This window comes from Hylaeus anthracinus, unplaced genomic scaffold (genome assembly GCF_026225885.1).
Source record: "Hylaeus anthracinus isolate JK02 unplaced genomic scaffold, UHH_iyHylAnth1.0_haploid 11997, whole genome shotgun sequence".
Taxonomy (NCBI): domain Eukaryota; kingdom Metazoa; phylum Arthropoda; class Insecta; order Hymenoptera; family Colletidae; genus Hylaeus; species Hylaeus anthracinus.
This window is the reverse complement of record NW_026534344.1, coordinates 5,519,601-5,543,440: the sequence shown is the minus strand read 5'-3', so window position 1 is coordinate 5,543,440 and position 23,840 is coordinate 5,519,601. Positions and strand designations below refer to the sequence as shown.

At 41.5% G+C, this 23,840-nt stretch overlaps 2 protein-coding genes across 7 annotated transcripts in view; both read left to right on the top strand.

The window, feature by feature from the left end:
* Window positions 1-15,227, top strand: part of LOC128889636 (acyl-CoA Delta-9 desaturase-like) — a 15,445-nt gene extending 218 nt beyond the window's left edge. The window contains exons 1-7 of one of the 3 annotated variants that reach the window (XM_054147400.1): window positions 6,393-6,551; window positions 10,807-11,072; window positions 12,014-12,144; window positions 12,368-12,573; window positions 12,747-12,929; window positions 13,062-13,298; window positions 13,394-15,227. In XM_054147400.1, the coding sequence (XP_054003375.1) occupies window positions 10,817-11,072; window positions 12,014-12,144; window positions 12,368-12,573; window positions 12,747-12,929; window positions 13,062-13,298; window positions 13,394-13,511 (1,131 nt within the window). In that variant the 5' untranslated portion in view covers window positions 6,393-6,551; window positions 10,807-10,816 and the 3' untranslated portion in view covers window positions 13,512-15,227. Of the gene's footprint in view, window positions 1-6,392; window positions 6,552-8,404; window positions 8,464-10,806; window positions 11,073-12,013; window positions 12,145-12,367; window positions 12,574-12,746; window positions 12,930-13,061; window positions 13,299-13,393 lie in introns of those variants that run through there. The other 2 variants (XM_054147399.1, XM_054147398.1) reach the window with 2 other exon arrangements.
* A 1,000-nt stretch (window positions 15,228-16,227) lies between these two features.
* On the top strand, window positions 16,228-22,791 carry LOC128889609 (glutamyl aminopeptidase-like). 4 transcript variants are annotated; one of them, XM_054147343.1, is made up of 16 exons: window positions 16,228-16,358; window positions 17,627-17,873; window positions 18,516-18,930; window positions 19,029-19,176; window positions 19,363-19,633; window positions 19,709-19,879; window positions 19,950-20,047; window positions 20,112-20,246; window positions 20,319-20,617; window positions 20,686-20,771; window positions 20,862-20,989; window positions 21,069-21,272; window positions 21,344-21,423; window positions 21,506-21,654; window positions 21,724-21,856; window positions 21,953-22,791. In XM_054147343.1, exons 2-16 carry the CDS (start codon window positions 17,666-17,668, stop codon window positions 22,317-22,319), a joined length of 2,892 nt encoding a protein of 963 aa, XP_054003318.1. In that variant the 5' UTR covers window positions 16,228-16,358; window positions 17,627-17,665; the 3' UTR covers window positions 22,320-22,791. The 4 variants fall into 4 exon arrangements, with proteins under 4 accessions (XP_054003318.1, XP_054003317.1, XP_054003320.1 ...); XM_054147342.1 differs by lacking the exon at window positions 16,228-16,358 and adding an exon at window positions 16,740-16,865; XM_054147344.1 differs by lacking the exon at window positions 16,228-16,358 and adding an exon at window positions 16,930-17,111.
* The last annotated feature ends 1,049 nt before the right edge of the window (window positions 22,792-23,840 follow it).

Below are 23,840 nucleotides of genomic sequence, written 5' to 3'. Positions count from 1 at the left end.
TCTCTCTCTCTCTCTCTCTCTCTCTCTCTCTCTCTCTCTCTCTCTCTCTCTCTCTCTCTCTCTCTCTCTCTCTCTCTCTCTCTCTCTCTCTCTCTCTCTTGCCCTCTTTCTGGTTTTTTCTCTCTTATATTTGGTCTCTTGCTTCGATCGTAAATCTCGTTGTTTCGTAAGTTCTCGTTTCGATTTATGAAAGTTATTTAAATAATCAGAAACTTTCAATGTTAAATGTACATTTAGTTCATAGTTCGATTTAACCATCAGACGACCACGCTGGGTTCATCAGGATCTCCAGCCTCGTTATTTCTGAATTCTGAATAAAACGGACAGATATGTCTTGGACCATTTAATTTCTTGAATATTATAAACTCGAGTGGTCGTGTAAGGGTTAGAGATTATATCAGCGACTCAATTTAACCTTTTCAGGGATATATTGTTCCATTCGAAGTACAAAATTATTTTAGTATTATAATGTTTAAAATAATTTCGTATTCGAAAGCACACGCGCGTGCTAATATCCTCGAAGAGGTTAAGAACGTCAATTAACCCTTTCGTACAGTTTGTTGGACGTTATTGTAGCTTTCTACGCGTTGCACTGTCTCTCGAGGAAGATATAGGAATTTATTAGCACAATTTCGATTTTTAAATCGTACGTACGTTTGCGTTGTTGCTTCTCAAACTATTCTTTAGGCAAACGAATGCTTCAAAAAGATGCAGCTTATCAGTAGTTTTGCTTAAAGTGTTTAAATTACACACCTGATACTTCCCGGAAACGAATGTATTGCTTTATATTTAATTTCACAGCATTTGATGTCTTTAAACAAGAATGTTAAAAAAGTTCGTATATATACATATATATATAGCTTCTAACAGACCATTTTAAAATGCATACGACGACCTATGATACAGGGGGTATTCCAGACCGTCAAAGGTCGGTTAAGAAGGAAAATACAGTATTTAGTACGTAACACTTTGTTCATTTCCATATGACGCATTGTCAAAATTACAATAAATTTGTAAAACTGCACTTCCGTCATGTCATATCACTGGCCAATATTATGCAATATTCATGAATGCAAAACGGTATTATTAGTCGGAGAAGATACGAAAGTGTTCGATCTGCACCTCTCATCTATTCCAGGTCAAATACATGCTTGTTCCACACGGTTTAGCAAGTGTAAAGCATTCTTCGAGACTCGAATGATTACTCGTTTACCTTATACAGCGTTTGGCTTGCGTCTCGCTTCTAGAATGATTATTTTAACCTCTTTAAGTCCATGACGTGGTCACGTATCTCGCATCAACTGGAATTAAACAATTTAGAAAGGGGGTCTAAGTATCGAGATCTAAGTATATTAGTAAATAGATCAATGTTAATGATTGTGTACACCACTGAGTACTTTACGTACAATAAAACCGCGTGGTCATCTAAAGGTTAATGAATTCTTCAAGTTTACGTACCCACGGAAACGTCGATAACGTAGCGACATTTTCTTTTAGTTACTTCTATATGAAGGTAGCTTTTCAGACGAAACATCTTTCTCTAACATCTCTCCGTATCGTGACAAGCAACGGAAACGAAGTTACTCGAGTTAAGTGGGTTACCCTAGGTTTTCGTACATACGATCACTCGAACGCCGAGTGAAATAAAAGAAGTTTCAAAAGCAATTTCGTTTTACTCTGGTGATAAACTATTCCCACCTGCTAGTAAACACCCGGTACAGGTGTAAAGAAGAAGGTTAAATAAAATTCCCGGCTCACGCCACCGTTCGTTTCTTCTCTACAGACCGTTAGAAGTATCTCCCTAAAAATTGAACGTTTAACGCTTCCACGAACAACGGAAACAACAAAAGCCGTACCCCGTTAGCCCGAAACACGTCCGTCAAGAGAGAAAGAAATTCGCAACAGAACGATCTACGTACAGCAAATGGGATCCCGTAAAACATTCACGACGGAACTATGAACCCACTTTCTAAAGTAGTACGCATCTACCATTTTATTTTCGGTCGAATTCTTCCTTGATTCTTCTCGCGAGCGACAGGAGATGCGAAGAGACGAGGCGTGCACAAGCGAGTACCGTTTGACAGGCTGAACCGCCTCCGGGCGTTGAAAGCCTGGTTCGTTTCGTTCTAAACGGAATCTCGCCTTCAAGCTTCCTCCGTCATCGCGCTCGACGGTCTGTTTTTCATTTTCTCCGACCCCTCCACCTATTTCCCTTCTCTGTTTCACTCTAGGCAGATTCCGCCGTCCCATCCTCGAGCGGTTTTAACCGAGATTCGATCGTGGGAGAAAGTTTAACTCCCGAGCGGCCCACTTCTATCTTTCGCTGGGCAAAAATCAGAGTCGCCGAACAGAGGACCGGTGTATACCGTGTCATTTCACCAATTTACCTGATTGTTAAATCGAGCCGTTCTGCGTGAAAGTGATATCAGTTCCATGTTCTTGTCCGTAAAGAGGATTCGTTGTCGACGAGATGATACTTTCGAACGAACGCGCCGATTTTACGTATTTCTCCGACGACGAATTTCTCCAACGGGCAGTTCCACTATTGGAAACATATTTTTGCTAATTATTGCCATCAACAGAGTCTAATGTTCGAGAGAGTCAAGAAAGGGTATCTCGGCCGGAAAGTGCAACCTTGGCGATCGTGCACCATCCTGCTTGCTAAAACTCAATATTGATCGTTGCATTGGATGTTTATCTATGACAAATGTTTGCCGGGAATACGTGTGGAGTCCTTTTTGTTTTCCATTGGCTCGAGAATCGTTTCGGAGAAACCGCGATAACGATTTGTCCGTCGTTCCCTCGGGCGGAAGGGGGGAGGGAAGGGGGGAAGGGGGGGGGGCGTGAACCGAAATGCCACAAAGCAATTAGAAACCGCGGAGCTCCGCGTGTTCGTGCCACTTCGAAATACAGCTGATCGATGTGAATCAAGTCTCCTCTGGTTTAACGCGACTTTCCTCGATTTCTTTTACCTGTTCCGTCACTTCCATCTTTTTTCCTCGAGCATCCGCAAAACTCCTGTTACCATTATTTCTTTTGCCCTGTCTCTATCGATTGTTCCAATTACAATTTTATCGCCTACACATGTATTTTTATGTCGATGACGTTCTCAGCTATCGAAACAAGAACGAACACTATCGAGTCCAGATGAAAGTTTTAATTCAACTCTCAGCTGTCGTTCACCTGGCATTCTAGCTAAACGTCGCGTACTACGAACGCATTTGGGAATGGCATTGACGTATACTAATTTAGACATTAATTAGCTAGGAAAATCGTCCATTTAGGGTTTCATCGTCTCGTCGTGGTACTCGAATTTTATTTAAATACGGTTTTAAGCTTTGTCCTCGCTTTGTAACAGAATCGTAATATCGCCGTTTCTTTCCTTTCTCACCCTTTTATTCTTCATGTTTATATATGGAGTTAGTTTCAGAATATCGAAAAAAAATTCATAGAAGGATGTTTGTGCTCTGATTGCATACGTTAGGAAAACTTAAACTACCGCAATTCCTAAAGTGTCCGACTAAATCTATTCAATTAACGACTCATCGTGCAACATGCAAATGAAATTGCAAATGCTCGGTTGCACACTATTGTCAGTTACGCAAATTTTTATTGTGACGGGTTCTCACGCGTGTTATAGACGCACTCTATTTCGAAAATGTTCATAACACAGGAAATTGTGAACCTTTGCTACAATGGTCTTTGTTACGAAAAGTATTCGTCATTTCTCAATCGTGATAATTGCTCGATCGTTTTGCAAATTTCATCATTTTGTATACCGGGACTAGAGAGTTGAAACTAAAATTTATTTTAACATTTTCCCTGATTAGGAAAAGCTTGTCTTACGAAAACAAACAACACTGAATGTAATGCATTACGATACAGGTTGTACGCGAGTCGTTAAACAAATTAGAATATTTCATGGGCACATAATCATGAGAAAATATGTGCACTTATATTTGCGTATGATCCGGAGGAATATTTTACCACGCCCAGTGACCTGCGATTTGCTGGACGAAGATGTGAATTTGTACCGTAGCGTGGACATTTTTACCCCTAATTCTTCGTCTGTAGCATGCAGCATTTTTGCCCATAAAAGTTTGCAGCTCTTGTGTTTCGTGGAATCCATGAAGTCGACTCGAAAAAGAAGCAGCGGCAGAATTAGGTCACAGTAAAGGAAGCATTGAAAATGGAAATCAGTTGACAGCCTGTTGAGAAATTTATGACGTTTAATTGGACACGCGATAAATATTCGTCGATCTAATTTCTTGTATTATCATTGGTCTGACTACATAAATGTTGAGCAATATCTCTCCACGGACAACGATAGTTAGCTTTCGTCATTTCAATTCGCGATGTATATTCGTCACGAAGTAGTGGTGTCTGTCAACTTCTCGGAAGCGATCAAAAAAGCTTGCGAACGTTTTCGTTCCCCGTGTTTGTTAACAGAAATTTAAATAAGAAATCCGCTTCTGACGGTGTCGAATTCTTTCAACGATCCTTTATTTATTATTCTCAGATTTAATTAATACCGTAGCAATGCCAGATGCTGCGTCTTACAGCCTCCTCGAATGGACATGTAAATTACCTCAGCATCGACACGAAACATTGTATGAACGTTCGCCTTGAACGTAGTTCGAGATTTTGTTTGGTCGCAGCCCGACGCGAGACAAATATTATTCGACGTCTCCTTTGAGAACTAAGATTTCGAACAACGTGTTTAGTCTTTGAATTCCACGCGAACCTTCGTCTAAAACGAAAGACAAAACGAACAGCGACAAAGGTCTACGTATTTTTTTCTATAAACAAATCACAAAACGTTCAGCTGCTCAATTCCGAAATCGTATACACTAGAAATGTTGTTTCTCGCGCTGTTTGTAACCCTCTCTGTGGTGGGGATGGCGATAGGCGATGAGCCGACTGGGGTCAATTGTAACACTTCAACTACTTGTATTTGTAAATCACTGAAATTTACATATTTTTACCTAATTCTTTACTGGCGTATTCATTAACATTTAACCTGTATTTCTGTTTAAAGATTTTCGTGGTAAATTGCGACAGCAGTGCTGAAAATATTTGTAAGTGATGACCAATACGGAGCCATAAAAACTAATATCGTTCTAATTGAACATAAGATAATTCATTTCTTACCAAAAAGGCAACCTGTCGCCCTATGAAAGCCTCTCACTCGAGCGAGAGTGTCGTCGAAATGTTTGAGCGCTTTCGGTTACTTTAATTTTTGTTTCGACACGTTAAACAATAACGAACATTCATAATAATATAAAAGAAAAACACGTTACAAAACACGCGAAGGAATCAAAACAAACCGTGTTCCCGGTTTTCATTTCCATATCGCTCCGTGACTAATACTTTACTCGGTGCTTTCGCATCGAGACAAAATTCGCAGCGATATCTTATTTTGGAAAACGACACGTCTTTCCTTCCTCTGATAAACCATTCACCGCATTTCATGTTCTCCACAGTTGAAACTCGAAAAGGAAAGCATAAAGCGTCGAAACATGTTAAGCTTAAGGTAGATTAGATGGAATTTCACCTACCCTAACGTAAATGAGACCATTATGCAAATGTTCTCCCTTCTTCAATAATATTCGTTGCATGAGAAGCGGAGAGCCGTAAGGTAAAACGATTAAGAAACGACAACTATGGTAGCGCAATGTTCGCCTAAATCTGCAACGACCTCTGCTCCGAAGGAAAAAGGAAGGAAAGGAAAGACATGTGAAACAACTCTGTTACTCGTGGTTTCACCCGCATCGAACTCACTCCTGCCGACAATGATTCTTACGTATCCCTAGACGTAGCTGTAAAACTGCATACGATTGCTAATCTGTTGGAACGGTATCTCACAAAGTAGAAGGTGCACCTCCTGGGCTACGTTGCGATCGAAAGTGTGACACGAAAGAAATTTTTAATGTATAAGAAAGTGTTTTAGTTTTTGTTTCGATTGTTCCAGAAGAACCGACCTGAGAAATCCTACCTCAATCTCCATGTTCACTAGACCTTGACCCTATTGTTTTCATGAAACTGCTTAACATCCATTTAGCCACAATTGCTGAAATTCTCACACGAATAAAGTTTTTGGCCAACCGAAACAGTTGTACTGACAAACGACGGACGGTGCAGCGACAACGACAAGGTGGATTTCGAAATAAAAACGATCGGTATCGGTCGGTCGCCGAACCGATTCATAATTCGGTCATAATATCTCCCATTAAGTTAACGTACGGAGGCACAGGTGGATCGGAATCCATGTTTCGTGGCTCAATTTTTAGGGCAGCCCACCGCAGTCGGCACGCAGTCCTGTGCGTGGGGGATTTTGTGTCGACGCGGTTTCGTGGGGCGGCGTTGTAGTTGATAAGTGGGACATACGCTCTTGCATCTCGGTATTTCGTAGTGAACTCGCCACCGGGTAGGATCACCTGCACACCGAGGACGCTGCGCGACAAACCGGTGCCAATAAATCAGTCCCAAATCACTGATTCGTGATACGTGCGAGGAGAAGCTTCCTGTTCCGATAAAAGACTTCGTTGCCAGTAAGTCGTGATTCTTCGAGATTCGCGTAGTGTTTTTAGCGAAAATCGTTTTCGGACCTGCCTCGACGATCGAACTACGATCAATTCTATTTGTTTTTCACTTTCCGAAATAGTGCAGGTTAGAATTTTCTATCTAATATCTAAATAGAATTTCGTTATTTTTATACGGTTTTTGAGACGGTTTTCTCATCGACAGGAAGAACGCAGTACCGAAACAATCTATCGAGTTTAGATTGTTTTTTTATTTGAATCACTAAATAGTGTTTTAAATAGTGATTCCTAATTAAAGTCTAGAGATAAAGAAATGAAAAATGACACGAGAGCGAAGGATTTCATCTGTCGCCGAACGCGGTGGTGCATCGCGATCGATGGGAACGACGTGTTCCGCTACTGATTCTGGTCGCTTATCGTTTTCGAGGTCTCGTAATTGTGCATCGTTTTTCATCGATAAGAAAGCGGAAAATGGGCATCGAGGCACGCGCGCTCGTTCACCCATACTGTATTATTTTCAACGAAGGAATATGCCGATTAATGAAAAGTCGAACATCCAAATCGAGGAGATGTAAAATTCACACATGTGCATTTAATCTTCGAGAAATTCGTTCCAATAGATAGGAATTTTGCCCCTCTGGCTATTCTTCAAGGTTGTATGTATTCGAATATTTACGCTTTCTTGCCACACTTTCTTAATTAACTGCTATGCTTACTAGACTGGAATCGAATCGTCCTTAGATTCGTATTTTAGATTCCCAGAATCCTAGATTCGTGATTCGTCACTTCTTCGAACTTCTTCTTCTTGCATTCGTACACACGCGATTAATCTTCTTCTCGCGGATGGCACGCAGTACCTCTCGTGAAAATTGTAATTTGTCCCATTTAAATATATATTCTATTTATTCGTTTCTCCCTTAAACTAGAGATGCTTCGCGCAACTCCTATGCAAACGTTGGACTGCCCCATTTGGATTCCTCGTACTTGCGTATAGAATATTTCAATCATTTATTCTGACCTTGGGCTACAGCCTAGAACGTGATGCGAATTTACCGCGATGGGCTGAAATTTTAAATTTTTGCAATGAAGATATCTTTCGAGTTAACTTTAAATGTAAAAGGAATCTTTTTCCAAGGAATTCACACTTTGGAAAAATGCTACCACAACGACCTAGGTTGTTACCAGCCAGGCAATTGAGAGAAGAACGCGAACGCGCGACTGATTTTCGGGCCAAAGAGGCCGTGTAGAAATTCCCCGTTAATTAATTACGTCTCGTAATTAACCTTTACGTGGCTAGCGAAAAGTAAAACCGACGCCGCGATGCGACGACGTGCTTCCGAGCGAATTCCCCTCTTCTTTAAAGATGAACCCACTTTATAAGGAAATATTACACGAAAGACTCTCTATTTCGTTCGGCATAATCATTCACAGTCTTGAAACTTGTACCCGCTCGATAGCCATGGTTTCCGTTACATTACCGCCAAACCTGAATTTTACATTTCGCCGAAGAAGTTTCATTCGCGTGAAAATTCTACGTGAATATTACAGTCGATAACGTTGTATCTACGATAGGACACGTTGCCAAGGATAAACTGTTATCGTTCCCCCGGGCCATCGTTTATAAATACCTATCGCGTTTCTAAACCGCATTTACTGGCAAAATAGCTAGTTTTTTCTGTAAGTTTTTCTTCTTCTTTGCGGGTGTTAAAGCCAACGCGGAGACGTCGACCAACCAATCGTGATTCATTCGTGTGAATTCGCTTTCTGCTTCGCCGCGAATTGCTTTAATTGCACGTGCATTCGAGAATTGTGCGACGATTGCCACCGCGCACAACGAAGGACAACGTCGAGATTGTTCGGAAGAATTTTGATGAACGATGAGAGACTGGCTTGTTTCACGATTCGTGGTGTCGACGGTTTCGTGAGTAAAATCGTTCGTTGCAAGTTTGTTACAGGATAGTATCCAATGACCAGCTTCAAACGATCGATGAACAACGACCTCTCGCGTGACTACTCTTCACATAGAGTTTCCGCGATTAAATGTCGTTGTATACATCCATTCAGTTAAATTGAGATTGATCGAACTGTTTCAGTCAGACTTCGTAAGGCTTGCAACCAAGCAAAAATTCGTCGACAGCGAGCACATTTTACTTAGACGTTCCAGCACGTTCCCCTCGTCCCGTGACTGATCTTTTCAACACCGCCTCACACTGAATTTCGCTGCTGCTTGCGCATTTTTGTTACATCAGCACCCAGCGCGATATTTCTACCAAAAAGTTAATCAAAATCATGTTTCAACTTTAACCACATATTTTACGATCTAACCTTTGCATCCCCTCCGCGGAAACATAGATCTTCCTGGACAATGGAATTTATTATTCATACTCTTGACAAGTGTCAAACAGTTTTGTGAAACAATACAATCCGGTTCCCAGGACATGATTAGGTTATGAAAGGTTACAGGCACAGATAAAACATCCATGTTCGCTCGAGTATATATTAAATTCTGAATTGTTGTACAATACTACTTTACTAACCTTTCCAGTTTGCATCGGTCAAATGAAATTTTCAGCGACCGCGTCAATCGTCGCGAATTTATCATCGACCTTGCAGTATTTCTTACACAAGCTACGATTATCGTCACCGGGTTATTTTACCGCTTGGTCTGAAACCTCGCTGATGTTGAATCTTTCGTGAAAGAACTCGCATTCCTGTGCTCGATATCACTCCCAGCCGAGCGTAAAACCTGTAAAGTGCAGGAACCCCTGAATGTTAAAACAAGGCGTAGTTTCGCAACCCCTTATCGAAACGGAAGCCACTGTACACAAGTAGATACTTAGGGGTTATGCCATCTTGATTGCGACAAAACGAACTCGCAATACCAACTACCAATAAAATTGTTTAAATTCGCGAAAGAAAGCTTATATTTAAAATAGAGATAAACGTCAGACTGATACGACCAGAACTTCGCCGTCAAATTTGCCTGCACGTAATCGCTGTAATCGCACCCTACCGTTCGTAATCGATAACCTTCACGATTCGTGAATTCACACGATGTTATCGATGGCTGCGAAACAAATTTAATTACGGTTTGCATTTTGTGCAAATAAGTTGTGACGTAACGTGTATAATTGAACATCAAGCTATGGTCCTAAATTCTATCACTCGGTCACACCGAAGTCTGTCTTCGTTTGAAAGTAGTTTCGCTCGACGCAATATCCACTGACCGACGCGTCATCGCGATACGCAAAACGTGAATTGCTACACGAACGGGATAACGATTTCCTTCGATACCCCGTCGAGATATATGTGTACGTAGAAAACGAGGAACATGGTCCACTGTGCGATTGGTAATGACCTCAAACGTGCCATTGACCTCCTTTACGGAGAACCGGTTCCCGCACGGAACTTCACTTCTTTCCTTCCTCGTTTCCCCTTCTCTCTTTCTCCGAATCTCCTACCGTCTCACTTAACACCTTTCTCTGCGGATACTCTCGTACGGATAGGATACAACATGTACCGTTTCGAGTATGATCGATAACTTGGTTGGGTCGACCTCATCTCGCTTACACGCTGCACATCAAGTTCCACTAGAAAAAAGAACAATTGGACATCTAATTAGACTCAGGGTCAAAAGATAGGAGACTTCAAGTATGACTTGCAACGTGGTTAACATGTACAAATCAAGTAAAAGGAGACAAAATTTGATTGAATTTAAAATTAGTTAAATTGACAAGTATTGATGCACTCGATGAGCCATTACGAGGCACTAAAAGCTTTCGCGAAACAGCTTGTAACACTTTATTCAGCTCACTCTACATAAAATCGCAAATGATACGTGTAATACCGCGCACGAAGACTCCTCAGAGCCGTGAAAGGCTCTGTAACTGGTTACGTTTCTACGTCTTTATGATCGGATCCCGGTGACCTAGTAAGAAGAAACACTTTTAAAAATGCAAAATCACACCGCAGGTCGCGTTCTACTTGTGACACGTGAAAGTTTGCGCTTCATTGTTCCGCGAGACGAATCATCGACTGTCATTTTTCCCAATTCGTTCGCCTTGTAATTCGCTGGAATAGATTCTATAGATTTATCCGATGAAGCAGGCAATGGCATTTTGAACATGAAAGCGTTAACGTTTGCTTATCGTAAAAGTACAAGTTTCCAAGGAAAGGGGATCGTTAAGCTCGAAATATTCTCAAGTCTCGTTACGGAAGCTATTTTCGGTTCACTGGATGTTCTAAGAGCAAACGTTTGTTTCAGATTTTTTAAAATGGCACCGAACCTGTTCGGTACGTCAGCGACATTGTTTTTGGAAGCTTCGCAGCAGAATGTTCTTAAGGAGAAGTCAGCAACAGAGAATGCAAGCACGCAGAAATTGATCGTCCAGAAGTCGACGAACTCTGCACCAAAATATAAATGGAAAATCGTTTGGAGAAACGCGATTGCTTTTCTTTACCTGCACATTGGAGCTCTCTACGGATTATACCTTCTGTTCAATGGAACAAAGCTTTACACGGCTATCTGGAGTAAGTCAATTTCCTTTTTTTCGCTATTTCGCTGCTTTCAGTACGTTTATTTGGCCCACCCTCTAAAATTGAGAATACCACGCCCAGCGAAAATGTGTAAGAAATCGTCACGAAACTAAATATCTTAAATCTTTTCTACATATTGTTGAGTTTCGGCATAACGAGTTAACAAGAACTTCAATAAATAACAACCAGCTTTACAATAGAAATATGTACAATAGGAATGCAATTAAATGTAGCTTCGGAACGTCTGCTCTCAATGACGTCTTGCTCGAATCTAACAGCTTTGACAGGCGATCGATCCGATCGCCTTCTTGTCGTTGTCTTCTTGTTCCGGTCGCGAGCACCAGCAAGCCTTGGACCGATCCAAAGGGTGCTCGCAACAATATTTAGATATATTTTTTTAGTAAATCTGATATGTCACATTAGGGTTCTCGTATCGGTAATTAATTCAGCAGTTGAAAAGGTTGAATATCATGTGCCACGTGTATATCAGATTCGAAAGTGATGATCTCATAAATTACATTCCACGATAAAAAAAACGACGTGGAAAATTGTTATTTGCGTCAGATAGGATTATAGTTATTTACGGTAAGCGAGCGTAACTGGGTCGTATGTGGAGCGAAAAAGATGATCGTAAAAACTATCTTCGATCCGACATCGTCGCGATCGTAACATCTTTTCCCTTTGAGCTATCATGAACGCGCGATCTGATTGCATCGATATGTAAAGCGATTCAAAGGAATCTCAGCGTAGCATCCTGCTTCGAAAAATAAAACGCTTGATATACAGGAGGTCACATTTTTAGTTTACAATGAATAAAATAGGCATTCTCAAAAGTGTTAAAATTAGGTACCTTATAGCATGTATAATCATTCCGCCACCCACTATACTTTATATTTTAATTACTACACTTGTTTCAAATATAATCGAACTTTCAGCGTTCTTATTGGGGTTATCGGCGGCAGTAGGCATCACAGCTGGCGCTCATAGATTATGGGCTCATAGATCCTACAAAGCAAAGTGGCCTATGCGATTACTCCTGATGATCTGCCAAACCGTTGCTTTCCAAGTGAGTCCCCTGTTTTCTACTCCTTCAATTACTCAGCTTATCCGTGTCAGTATCTCCCGTACCAATCATAAAGTAGAACCTAGAAAATTGATATTTTATGACCTATTCGAAGTTACCGTTATCGATCAAGTAGCGTTTACTGGATTCTTCGCGTGTTACTTTGCAATATAGCCAATTTACTGTACGAGAATAGATTGTTTTCATTTTGAACGCTGTTTCGCAGAATCACATCTTCGAGTGGGTCAGAGACCACCGAGTACATCACAAATATACAGACACGGACGCGGATCCGCACAACGCGAAAAGAGGATTCTTCTTCTCGCACATGGGCTGGCTGTTGGTTCGCAAACATCCCGATGTGATAAAGAAAGGTGCCACCATTGACATGAGCGATCTAGAACAGGATCCCATCGTCGTCTGGCAGAGACGGTAGAGAACACTGTTTTTAACACCTGTTTTTTAACTACTTCTTTTAATGGCGTACAACGAAACGTTATCCAAAGTGAAAGGTGTTCCATTTATTTTTCACTCGTATCGATCATTCAAAACGGACACTGCTCGTAACGCCGTGCCTTGAACCATTCTCTTCTGGCGTTTTGTAGATTGTATATCATCCTCATGCCGCTCTGCACGTTCATAATTCCTATGTGGATACCGTGTCATTTTTGGGACGAGAAACCATTGAATTCCTGGTACAGCACCGTGTTCAGATACACGCTTTCCTTGAACATGACGTGGCTGGTGAACTCGGCAGCTCATATCTGGGGCATGAAACCCTATGACAGGTAATGTATGGTTTATGTATTAAAATAAAAGTATACGAGACAGCGCACATGCATAGATAATTATTCGACGATTTTTCAAACGGTACGTTATTACAGAAAATATAAAACCGTGACGTAATTTCGAATTTCCAGTTCAATCGGGCCAACGGAAAATCTCAGCGTCGCGGTACTCGCGGTAGGCGAGGGCTGGCATAATTACCACCATGTATTCCCGTGGGACTACAAAGCGGCCGAATTGGGAAACTACAAGACCAACATCACCACTGCGTTCATCGACTTCTGCGGCCGAATAGGCTTGGCTTACGACATGAAGACCGTCCCGGTGGAGATGGTCAAGAAACGTGCGGCTCGAACCGGCGACGGAACGAGGTACGAATTCGATCGTTCGAGTCGAAGCGACACGGATATTTTTGTCTATCGATCTTTTCGAAAGATAACGAACTCCTTCATTGCTTGTCTTTCAGATTTGAACAGGAACAAGCTAACCACCATAGTCACGAGGACGCAAAGTGGGGCTGGGGTGACAAGGACATGAATATCGAGGAGATTCAGGGGGTAGAAATCCTCAACAAGAGCGACTAATTAATCGTTTCTCGACTGTTTCACGAGAATGTTCGACTGAGCTCGCACGAGAAATCGCGTATCGGAAAAAAATGCGATCAATAGTTCACAACGTCAATTAATATTTGTTACGCGTATATATGTATATATAATAACGTATACACATTATCAACGATCAGTCGTTGTCGTTCCTCTGCGAATGGTCGGCTATTTAAAGATACGAGTAAATTATTAAGAACCGTGATATAAATCTCGATAAACGTCGGTAAAAAGAAAAGTGAAAAAAAAAAAAAAAAGAAGACGAGAAGATCGAACTCGTACGTTGGATGCTCGATCGTAATCGCGACAATGTCGGCTCCCTTCACTCGCGGAATCAAAAATTAATTCGTGGCCTTTCGAGTTATCGTTAATTTGTGAATCTTCGTAGGTGTTTTATTTCGCGATTTGTCGCGTGCATAGTAATTAAACGATTAACCTAATTACTGAGAATATCGAGACGATCGTCATAGACTTCGAGCGACGTAGAGTTATTGTAACCAAAGCACAAAAACCGTAATATCTATTGATCGTCTGGTTCGCGGATAATGAAAAGAAAGGCACTTGAAACGCTGGCAAAGATTCAGTGTAATCGATCGTACGAACAAAAGAAAAGACTCGAGCTCGACGTTCGTTCGTTCGTCTTCCGCAATATGTGTATCGAGAAATCGAGCTCGAGTCGTTCGCGAGTCAATTAAATTTGCAATTATATCGTAGGGATCGACGAACACGAGCGACCCGATCCAACGTGTTGCGCAGACGACAATCGTTCCTCGATGAAACGGTATGCAACAACAAAGTGCGACAATCCAGCATCGACGAATTGCCTTAACACGCCCTCTTCGTCCTGTCGCGCAAATCCATGTGCGTCCATTTGCGTATCGCTTGAATTGTTTAGGAAACTGGCACGCTAAAATTGTTCAAACTCGCGTCTTCGATCGGTGACACTGATTTCGCGTTAAGTGTGTACCGAGGATATTATTTATTTATCGTTTAATTTGCACGAAAATTTCTTTAACGGATGTAGATACGGGCGAGGTATACGAAAACACACAAACGTTTTTTCTTTTGCGCACAAAATTACATTCGATTTATATTCTGAATTACAGGCGTAATGTACGCGTTCCTAGAATGTCGAATCTTCCTACGTGTCGATGATGGATTCTTACGACAAAAGGACTTATCCCGTAGCGATGAAGAAATAGTTCCAGCACCTCTGACACGTATTATTTAATCACGGATTTAAACGCGTCCCTGGGAGCATTCCTCGTAAACATTCGTCTGACTTGTGATCCTAGAATTCATTTTCAACGCTTGTTGAGAAACTATTGTCCAATTGTAGACTATATCTACAGATATGGGTGGTTTGCTAACTCAGGTACAAACTCTACTTCGTCACTCATATATCTCTACATCAGAAGTTGCAATGGTTGTAATATTAGACGTAAAGTGTGACTAAACTTTTATGGACGAATGTTTATGAAACCTGTGGGCGGGTACACGAGACATTGTTCGACTTGTATAGTTCGTATATAAAGTAAAAATTGAAAAAAAAAATATATGAAAACGTAGTTTGTAGGGGGTATTCCACGTGGTTAGATGAGAACGAAGAAACATCGTTTTCGTTGTGTGCATACGTTTTATTATGGACAATATCGACATTTTCAATGTATTTATAAATAAATTATTATTATCTGTAGAGACATTAGTCTTTTCCCTCTAATTCGGTATTTTTTCCTTAAGACGTTACAAAGCTGTTGAATAAACAAACAAGGTTTCTAGACGAACATTTTATGGTAACCACAAATCATTATTATCGCCCTCGTTCTCGAAGCTATATCGACATTTTTATAAAGATGGAAAGTAAGCTGTTTTTGTCCTGTGCGTATTGCCAATTGCGATACTTTTATTTAACACTGATATTGGATGTATATTGTCAATTCGTAACAAAGAATGATTAGTTGTGATCCATCGGTCGCGTTATCTTTTTCAGAGTCAGAAAATATTAGCCCCCTCCACGGGACCGGCGGACATACAGTCGTCATACAGTTTGACATTAATCAAATAATTATCGCTGAGATTAATCAGCAATTATGGACTGCACTTGTAATCTGACATCATAAATCACTAATTTGTAATCAATCAATAGAAGATTAATTTAACTTGTGCTTGTGCTTCAGGATTCTAGAAGAATTGCCGTTAACAGTTCTTTCCTGTGTTTGCTTTGGGGACAATTTGCATGATGGTTTGTTAGACACGTTTGCCAGTTTGCATTTCACGGATCAGTCATTCTTGAAACAGTTAATTAAGGAAAAATGATGTATCAAGATATTAAGGAAAAATAGTATATAATAGTATATAATAATATAAAATAGTTAATTAAGGAAAAATAGTATATGTCAAGATATTCATCTGTTGAAATGTTTAAAGAGTGTTTGACGACAAACAAGCCGAGATAACCGCGAGAGCGTTGCACTAAAACTGTTGGTGCGATAAGTTAAAGATAGAATTCCTCTGTTTCTCCTCGTCGAGAAGATCCGGTAATCAGCAAACACTTTCCTTAAGTCAGAAAAGGCCGCCGTTCCCCGTAATACAGCGAGGCGTTAATGATCGCGAAATTGCGCATCAGTAATTGCGCCCAATTAGCCGAGAATTTGCACGCTCGTCTCCCAGTTACATCCAATTGAGAGCAAGACTTGGCCGCCGTGCGACTACCATATATTTTGCAGTTCCCATTCAATGATCGAACGAAGAAGTACCGTACACCTCGCTGTTCTCCAGTTTCAATTCCGAGAAAACGGTAACCTTCGAAAAGTACAAAGAAAATCAAAGGTAACGAAAGGATTTCAAATGTAAATACATTAACTACCTACCAAGTTATTCTTTACGTTACAAGAAATACCAAAAAATTAAGCGATCCAAGCCCCTCCCAATCTGTCAGAGAGCCTTGCGAGACCCATTGAATTTCATTGAGCGTATCGATCGCAAGGACTTTCGCTAGATCACGCCCATTGTGGGGCAGGTTGTCAACTGAGATCGATCTTGATCTTCCCAGACAAATCTCTCAGCAAAGACACAGCTTATCTCGTTCGTGAAGTTAGATAAATAATTTCGATAGTTCGTCGGAGCAGATACAGTCGATCATCGACAGGATTAACGAGACGACAACGCGTTATAAAACGAGGAAAGCGGCTTTGATCGACTCAATCTGTATTAACGTTTCGCGATAGGTGGTTTTGTGTGCTCGAACGACGACGGTTTGTTTCAACCGACCGCCTCTTGTTCTATTATTCAATTTCACGGATCAAGACGGGTTATAAGACGTCACGTAAGACAGAGGTAGGGAAATACATAATTCAATAACTGTGGTGGACTCATTCAGTGTTGACAGTTTGTTGCGTCAGCGGCGCGTGGACGCCCGGTCTTGCACAGGTCTCTGGATTATGTATGTTCGTATTGCATACTGTTTCCACGGCGAGAGTTAAAAGTGAACAACGTTCGCTCGGCAAACGTGACGTTTCCGCTTAAATATTTGCTGCCTCGTTGCTTTTCGAAACTGTGCTACAAGGAATTAAAAGTGGTACGGTAAGTGCGCGTACAGTCGTTGGTCGAACCCCGAAGGATATCGTAGGAAAATTGTTCAATAAAATGTGCATTTTCAACGAACATTTCCAAGTTGACGATTTGTCAAACCGTAATATATACTCATTAGATGAAAACATGATGTGTTTACAACTCTATCGAAAAAGCGTAAACAATACTATCTAATCGAGAAGTTTATAGTAAAACGAAACGGAATTAGTAACATCGAACTAATTAAAATTATAGTTCCCGATCAAACGATTAGAGTCATAAAACAGATAACAGATCCCGTTACCGGTATATAGTGCCGTCTATTTTAAGATACTAGCTAGAGACGCGCATTTTATCTAATAGGTCCATCAACGTCTTGGTCCATTTCAAATTTCCCGCCTCGTCTTCTCCATTTTCTTCGCGACGAAGCGAATTCAAAAACTCGAAGCGTTTACAAAAAATTGTTAGGTAACGCGCTCTCTCGATTCCGCGGAGAAAATAATAGGAACGCACTCCGCGTGTTTCAGCTCTATTTTGAATTTTCGTCGTTAGCTCATGCGCACTAAATGGAGGCAAAAGCGAACAGACGAGGTTCAGGTGGCGTTGGGTGTAGCGGTGTCGCCTTCTCGACGTCGAGGACGCAGCTGTACCGTGGAACCGGATTACTGTGCTTCACCTGCAGCCTCTGTTTCATTCTCAGCCTGATCTGCACGTCTCTGGCCACGTTGTTGGTCATTCTCGATCAGAAAGTCGAAGCTGCCAGCTGTCCTAACTGTGAGTCTTTGATGTATTATCAGTCTTCGTCGATAAGAACGCGTCATGGCGGGAAATTTGAAATTGTTCCGACTGCTCGCGCCAGATACGCATACATACAGGGTTATTCAAAATAGACTATAGGAAGTTTTTCTTAAATAAAATAGATACTCTTTAATTTTATTAGTTTCATCAAATTTGTTAACCAAATTTCTAATTGTTTGCTCTGATGGACGATTATGTACGCCGAAAAAATTACGTAATTTACGATGGGTATTTTTTATTGAACACTGATTTGCAAAATAAATTTTAATCGCTTTAACACGCTCTGCAATCGTATACGACTCCATAGTTAAAATTGTCTATCGTTGTAGGTTAGAAATAAAAGAAAGTGACAACAAATAAACATGGCGTTTGATAGATGTTCTCATTCAACATCCTAAAGGTACTTTTGGATAACCCTGTATACAGCTTATTTAGACTTTGCACTCGTATCGTCCTCTTATCGCCACGACTCAAATACCTTTATCAAATTCCTAAACGAATCGAGCAAGCGAACAAGTAAATTTTAATTCGTTCGTTGTGATGTATTCCATTCTATAAGAAAAAACGGATGTTTATCTTTCATACGAAATTATAATATATGCTTACTATTTGTTCTAGCCTTCTTTGTCATGAACAAAGCACCGGTCTCCGAAGCGTCTTTTCGATTACCGCAAGACGTGAAACCACTGCACTATGACGTCTACTTGCATCCAGATCTCGAGAAGGGTACCTTCCAGGGTAAAGTTACGATCTTGATCGATGTCCTCGCCAGGACGAAGTATATAGCGGTTCATCAGAAGGACTTAAACATCACGTCCACCGCACTTGCGACTTACGATCGCGAGGAGAACTATGAGATTAAGATCGCGGAGACCAAGGTGATATCGCAACACGAAATGTTCATGGTGACGATGAATGATGAGCTTCACACGGGAATGTACAATTTAAGCTTCGAGTTCAGCGGCGCGCTGCAACCCGACAAGATCGTTGGCTTCTATTCCAGCAAGTACAAGGACGCGCAGAACAGAACCAGGTAAACGTCTCGTCGAAAGTTATATCGATCGTACCTGATTTTTTTCAAAATGTTTACTTGTATCGGTCGGTATAATGTTTCGGAACTTTTGTTTACAGATACATCGCTACTTCGAAATTCGAACCGACATACGCGCGAAGAGCGTTCCCATGCTTCGACGAGCCCGCGTTCAAGGCGGAATTCACGGTGAAGCTCGTTCATCCTTCCGGCGATTGCTATAGCGCTTTGTCTAACATGAACGCCGAGGTAAATAGATCGGAAAGGAGTGACTTTTTTCCGCGTAATGATAACTAACGAAACGTTACTCCTCTCGAACCAGATGTATCGAATATAGGGAGAGGTATTTAAAGAATGATCGAATTCGTCGAACTCTCCGTCGGAAGTCAGATTTTCGTAGAGTTGAGTGTACGAGTTATTTGTTGCATTTTGTAGAGCAGCCAGTTAAATCACCCGTCACCCGGACTGACGACAGTGAAGTTTGCGAAGAGCGTACCAATGTCTACGTATTTATCTTGCTTCATAGTCAGTGATTTCGTTGCTGTCACCAGCATGGCGAAGGGCCTGAACGGTCGTCAGTTCCCTGTCAGCGTGTACACTACGAAGGCTCAGAAAGAGAAGGGTTCGTTCGCCCTCGACATTGGCGTGAAGATCATCGAGTATTACATCAATCTTTTCGATGTCGATTATCCGTTGCCAAAGCTTGGTAAGCTTGGAAATTCGATGCAATGAGAATATACCGTGAGATCTAGAGAATGCATTAGCAAAATTCGTTTCGAAGATATGGCGGCCATTCCTGACTTCGTGTCTGGCGCGATGGAGAACTGGGGACTCGTCACCTACAGAGAGGCGAGGCTATTGTACGACAATAGGACGAGTTCCACTGCCAATACGTACGACATCGTCACCGTGATCAGTCACGAGTTTGCTCACATGTGGTTCGGAAATTTGGGTGAGTATAATTGAAAAAAATGATTAAATTAAGAATGACGATATTAAAGAGAAATAAATTCATTTGTCAGTTACGATGTCCTGGTGGAACGATCTGTGGTTGAACGAGGGCTTCGCTTCCTTCATGCAATATAAAAGCGCGAATGGAACTCTTCCGGATTGGGGGATGGTCGGTACAATGTATCGTAAGACGATTGTCAACATGCCGTCTAATACTAAAATATGTGTTTCAGATGGACCTATTCCTCGTCGAGCAAATGCACTCTGTTTTCGTGACCGATGCGAAATTGAGCTCCCACCCGATCGTCCAAACTGTCAGCAACCCTGACGAAATAACCGCGATCTTCGACGAGATATCATATAAAAAGGTTCACCGTCGTCATCGATAATTGCCTTTCAGATTTTATTGCAACTTTGCTTCACTTTCGATTAATTGATAGGGATCGTCGTTGCTTCGAATGATGGAGAACTTCATTGGACCCGAAGCCTTCTACGGTGGCATCCGCACATACTTGATTAAATTCATGTACCACAACGCGAAAACGTCAGATCTCTTTGCAATTTTGCAAGACGCCTCGGCGAAGAACGTAAATCTGACAGCGGTCATGGACACGTGGACCAGGCAGAAAGGTTTTCCTGTGGTCAACGTGAAAAAATCTGGCAACAAATACATATTGACGCAAAAACGATTCCTGGCTGATCCCGATGCTCAATTCGATACCTTCGATTCCGATTATGGGTAAATAGTAAATAGCCAAATAGACGAGCGTCTTTGCGAGACATTAATCGCTCTACTTTGTTCCGAAGGTACAAGTGGACCATTCCTATTACATACATCACGAACAAAATGTCTAAGCCGACGCTTTTGTGGTTCCAGAAGGATGCGAACAATCGTAATTGTCTCGTTTTCTTTTATAAATCTACGCGATAGACAACTAGGTCCACCTATTTTATTACCGCGACTTTCGTTTCTATCCTTGCAGTGGAAATCGAATTCAAGGAGACAATCGACTGGATCAAGTTCAACGCGGACGAAGTTGGATATTATCGCGTTAATTATGAATCGACCGAGTGGGAGATTCTTAGCAAATTGCTTCGAGCTGATCACAAGGTGAATTACACGTTTATGTTATTCTACAGGTCACATTTAGCGGGCTGGTGATTGATTTCATGTCTCGTTTAATCCGCAGAAATTATCAGTTTCGGATAGAGCGCATCTTCTAGAAGATGCGTTCAGCTTGGCAGCAGCTGGAGAACTCGAGTATGGGGTCGCAATGAACATGACAGCGTATCTTCCCAAGGAACGTCACGCTGTCCCATGGATGGTTGCCTCGTCGAAGTTGACAGCTATTGATACTTTGTTGTCGTCGACCAATTCATCATCGAAATTCAAGGTAATATTTGTTGATATTCGTGGTTTATGTACCATTATCTCCATGAATTCATTTTACCCAATATTGTTTAGAAATACGTGAGAAAATTGATGAACGACATTTACAATCACGTAACATGGATCGTTGACGATTCCAATGATCGTACCACTCTGTACGTAAAAAATTATTTGCTCCTACATATAAGTAATAGAATCTTCAGGAAACATCTTTTTCAATCTTCCTACCTTGTACAGGAGACTTCGAACGTCTGTCCTCGGACTAGCTTGCTCCGTGGGTCACGAAGCATGTCTCGCTCACGCTGGGACATTATTTACAAGCTGGACACAAGATCCCGCGGATATTCGTCCACATCCTGATATCCGACAGCTTGTTTATTATTATGGTAAGCAACGAATGAGCCCGTTTACAAATTTTCTTCAAGTGTTTAACCAAAATTGAATGATTTTTCCAGGCATGCAAGGTATTAACGACGAAGCGGCGTGGAAGAAAGTGTTCGAACGGTTTGTCGCCGAAACCGATTCGACAGAGAAGCTGAAGTTGATGAAAGGATTGGCTGGAATACGGTCCCCCGAGATCCTGAACGGGTTAGTCGAATAATTAAAAATTAAAATATTTGTTTTTAGGAGAGGTCTCAGTGGCTAAATTCTAATTTCTTCTTTTATTGTTCGTTCCTAACGTAGCTTCATAACAACAGCCACCGACGAAAATTACGTTCGCTCCCAGGACTTCTTCGGCTGCCTTTCCGCCATTTCTGGAAATCCCGTAGGAACCCCGCTGGTCTGGGACTGGGTCCGCTCTAACTGGGAGTTCCTCGTGAACAGATACACCTTGAACGATCGAAATCTCGGAGCCTTGATTCCCGAGATCACCAAAACTTTCGCCACCGAGACGAAGCTGAACGAGATGCAAGCGTTCTTCGCCAAGTATCCCGACGCGGGCGCTGGCGCCATGAATCGTGCAAAAGCATTGGAAACCGTATCGAACAACATCAAGTGGCTCGCCAAAAATAGTGGAAAGCTGGAAAGCTGGCTGAACACGCACGTGTAAACCAATTGAGCGGCTGAAGTGTATCGCGTGTGTCTGTGTTTGTGTATGTTACCGATGATCCACGCCAAAGAAGATTTCAAATAGTTGTGTACCGCGATGGTTCGAGGAAACGAGATTCGCTTTCGATAAATCTGGTGAAACGGTATATGCGTTTTCGAAAAGAGAACCGTAAGACGCTTGCTATTTAAGGAAATTCTCAAGGATGAAACGTTTGGTACAGACTAACCCATCTCGCAAATTTTCTCATTTCCAGCGAATGCTTTCGAATCGGAAACACTTTGAAGTTCAAACGCTCGCTAATTTCATCTAAGACTAACACGAAACGCAAATCGATTGCAGGGTCTACCGAATGCATTTAACTGCATTTTACAACGAATGCATTTCTGCGAAATATTTCTATTTATACTGGTCAATTGTGGCTCTCGTCGCGAGGAGTTTTGTAATTTCGTCGAGAAATAAAATGTTACCGAGCAACCATAGCACAAATATCCCACGACCCCAAGCACCGACGTATCAAAAGCTAATCAACCGGATGATTTGAGTCACCGCAATTGTTCTCCCTCGTAAACAATTGACTTGACTTCTATAGATTAGACGACCCTGCTAAGGGAGCAACGAAGCTGAGCTGGACCTTTAATTTGTCCCGGTCACTGTGTCTATTTTTATAGGACCATAGGTCGCGTCCTAACGCCTACCTTCGTTTATTTTCGTGGAGCATTAAACGATCACGATTTTTCTTTTTTTTACGAAAAGAAATGATTTTATTCGGCACACCTACATTCGCGAATTAATTAACCCTCGAGTTGAACGGTAAGTGACAGCATCTATAAAATGCCCCGTTCAAGATTCTTAGTTTAATCGGCCATGGAGACAATCGCGCCACTGAAATTGACCGATAGGTAAATAAATCATTTCGATTTAGTCGACTTTCTCCGGTATACGGACTTTCGATTCGCCAAATATAATAGTCTTTATTTGTTTTCTCGTATCATCGACTGCTCCGCCACCCCAGAGTTGTCGTAACCTGTCAATTGATTCGTCATTGACGGAACGAGCCTCGTAAATTCAGTCGTTGATCAAACTTAGACCGAAATTAAGCCTCCGCAAATATCTACCTACGCTAGATCGAACAAATACTGTCGATGGAATCACGAATACTACCTGTAGCGAACAGAAGCAGCGACAAATATATTTAAACACGAATTTCAATAAATTGCCCTTTTATCGTCGAAATTAAATTTTTTCACATCGACAAAAACAATCAGGTAGTCGTCGAGTTCATCGGTCGGGTAAAACCAATTCGACTACACGACCCTGGAGGAATTCCAAAACCGGTCCTCTCGGTTCCACCTGGTTATTTTTTGCTTTAATAGTAAACGTGAAACTCGGATTCGCATTCCAACGATTCCCTCTAACGTCGAAACTAAGGGAACGGATTATGCTCTGAAACGCAATGCAGGCTTTGCCCAGGCAACGATATATGAATTTCTGCTATCTAAAGAAGATACGGTAATCAGTAGA

Coding starts and splice junctions, on each gene's coding strand:
- LOC128889609 (XM_054147343.1), top strand. CDS start 17,666: ATGGAGGCAAAAGCGAACAGACGAGGTTCAGGTGGCGTTGGGTGTAGC. Junction 20,247..20,318: donor ACGAGATATCATATAAAAAG/GTTCACCGTCGT, acceptor ATTAATTGATAG/GGATCGTCGTTGCTTCGAAT. Junction 20,618..20,685: donor ACCTTCGATTCCGATTATGG/GTAAATAGTAAA, acceptor TTTGTTCCGAAG/GTACAAGTGGACCATTCCTA.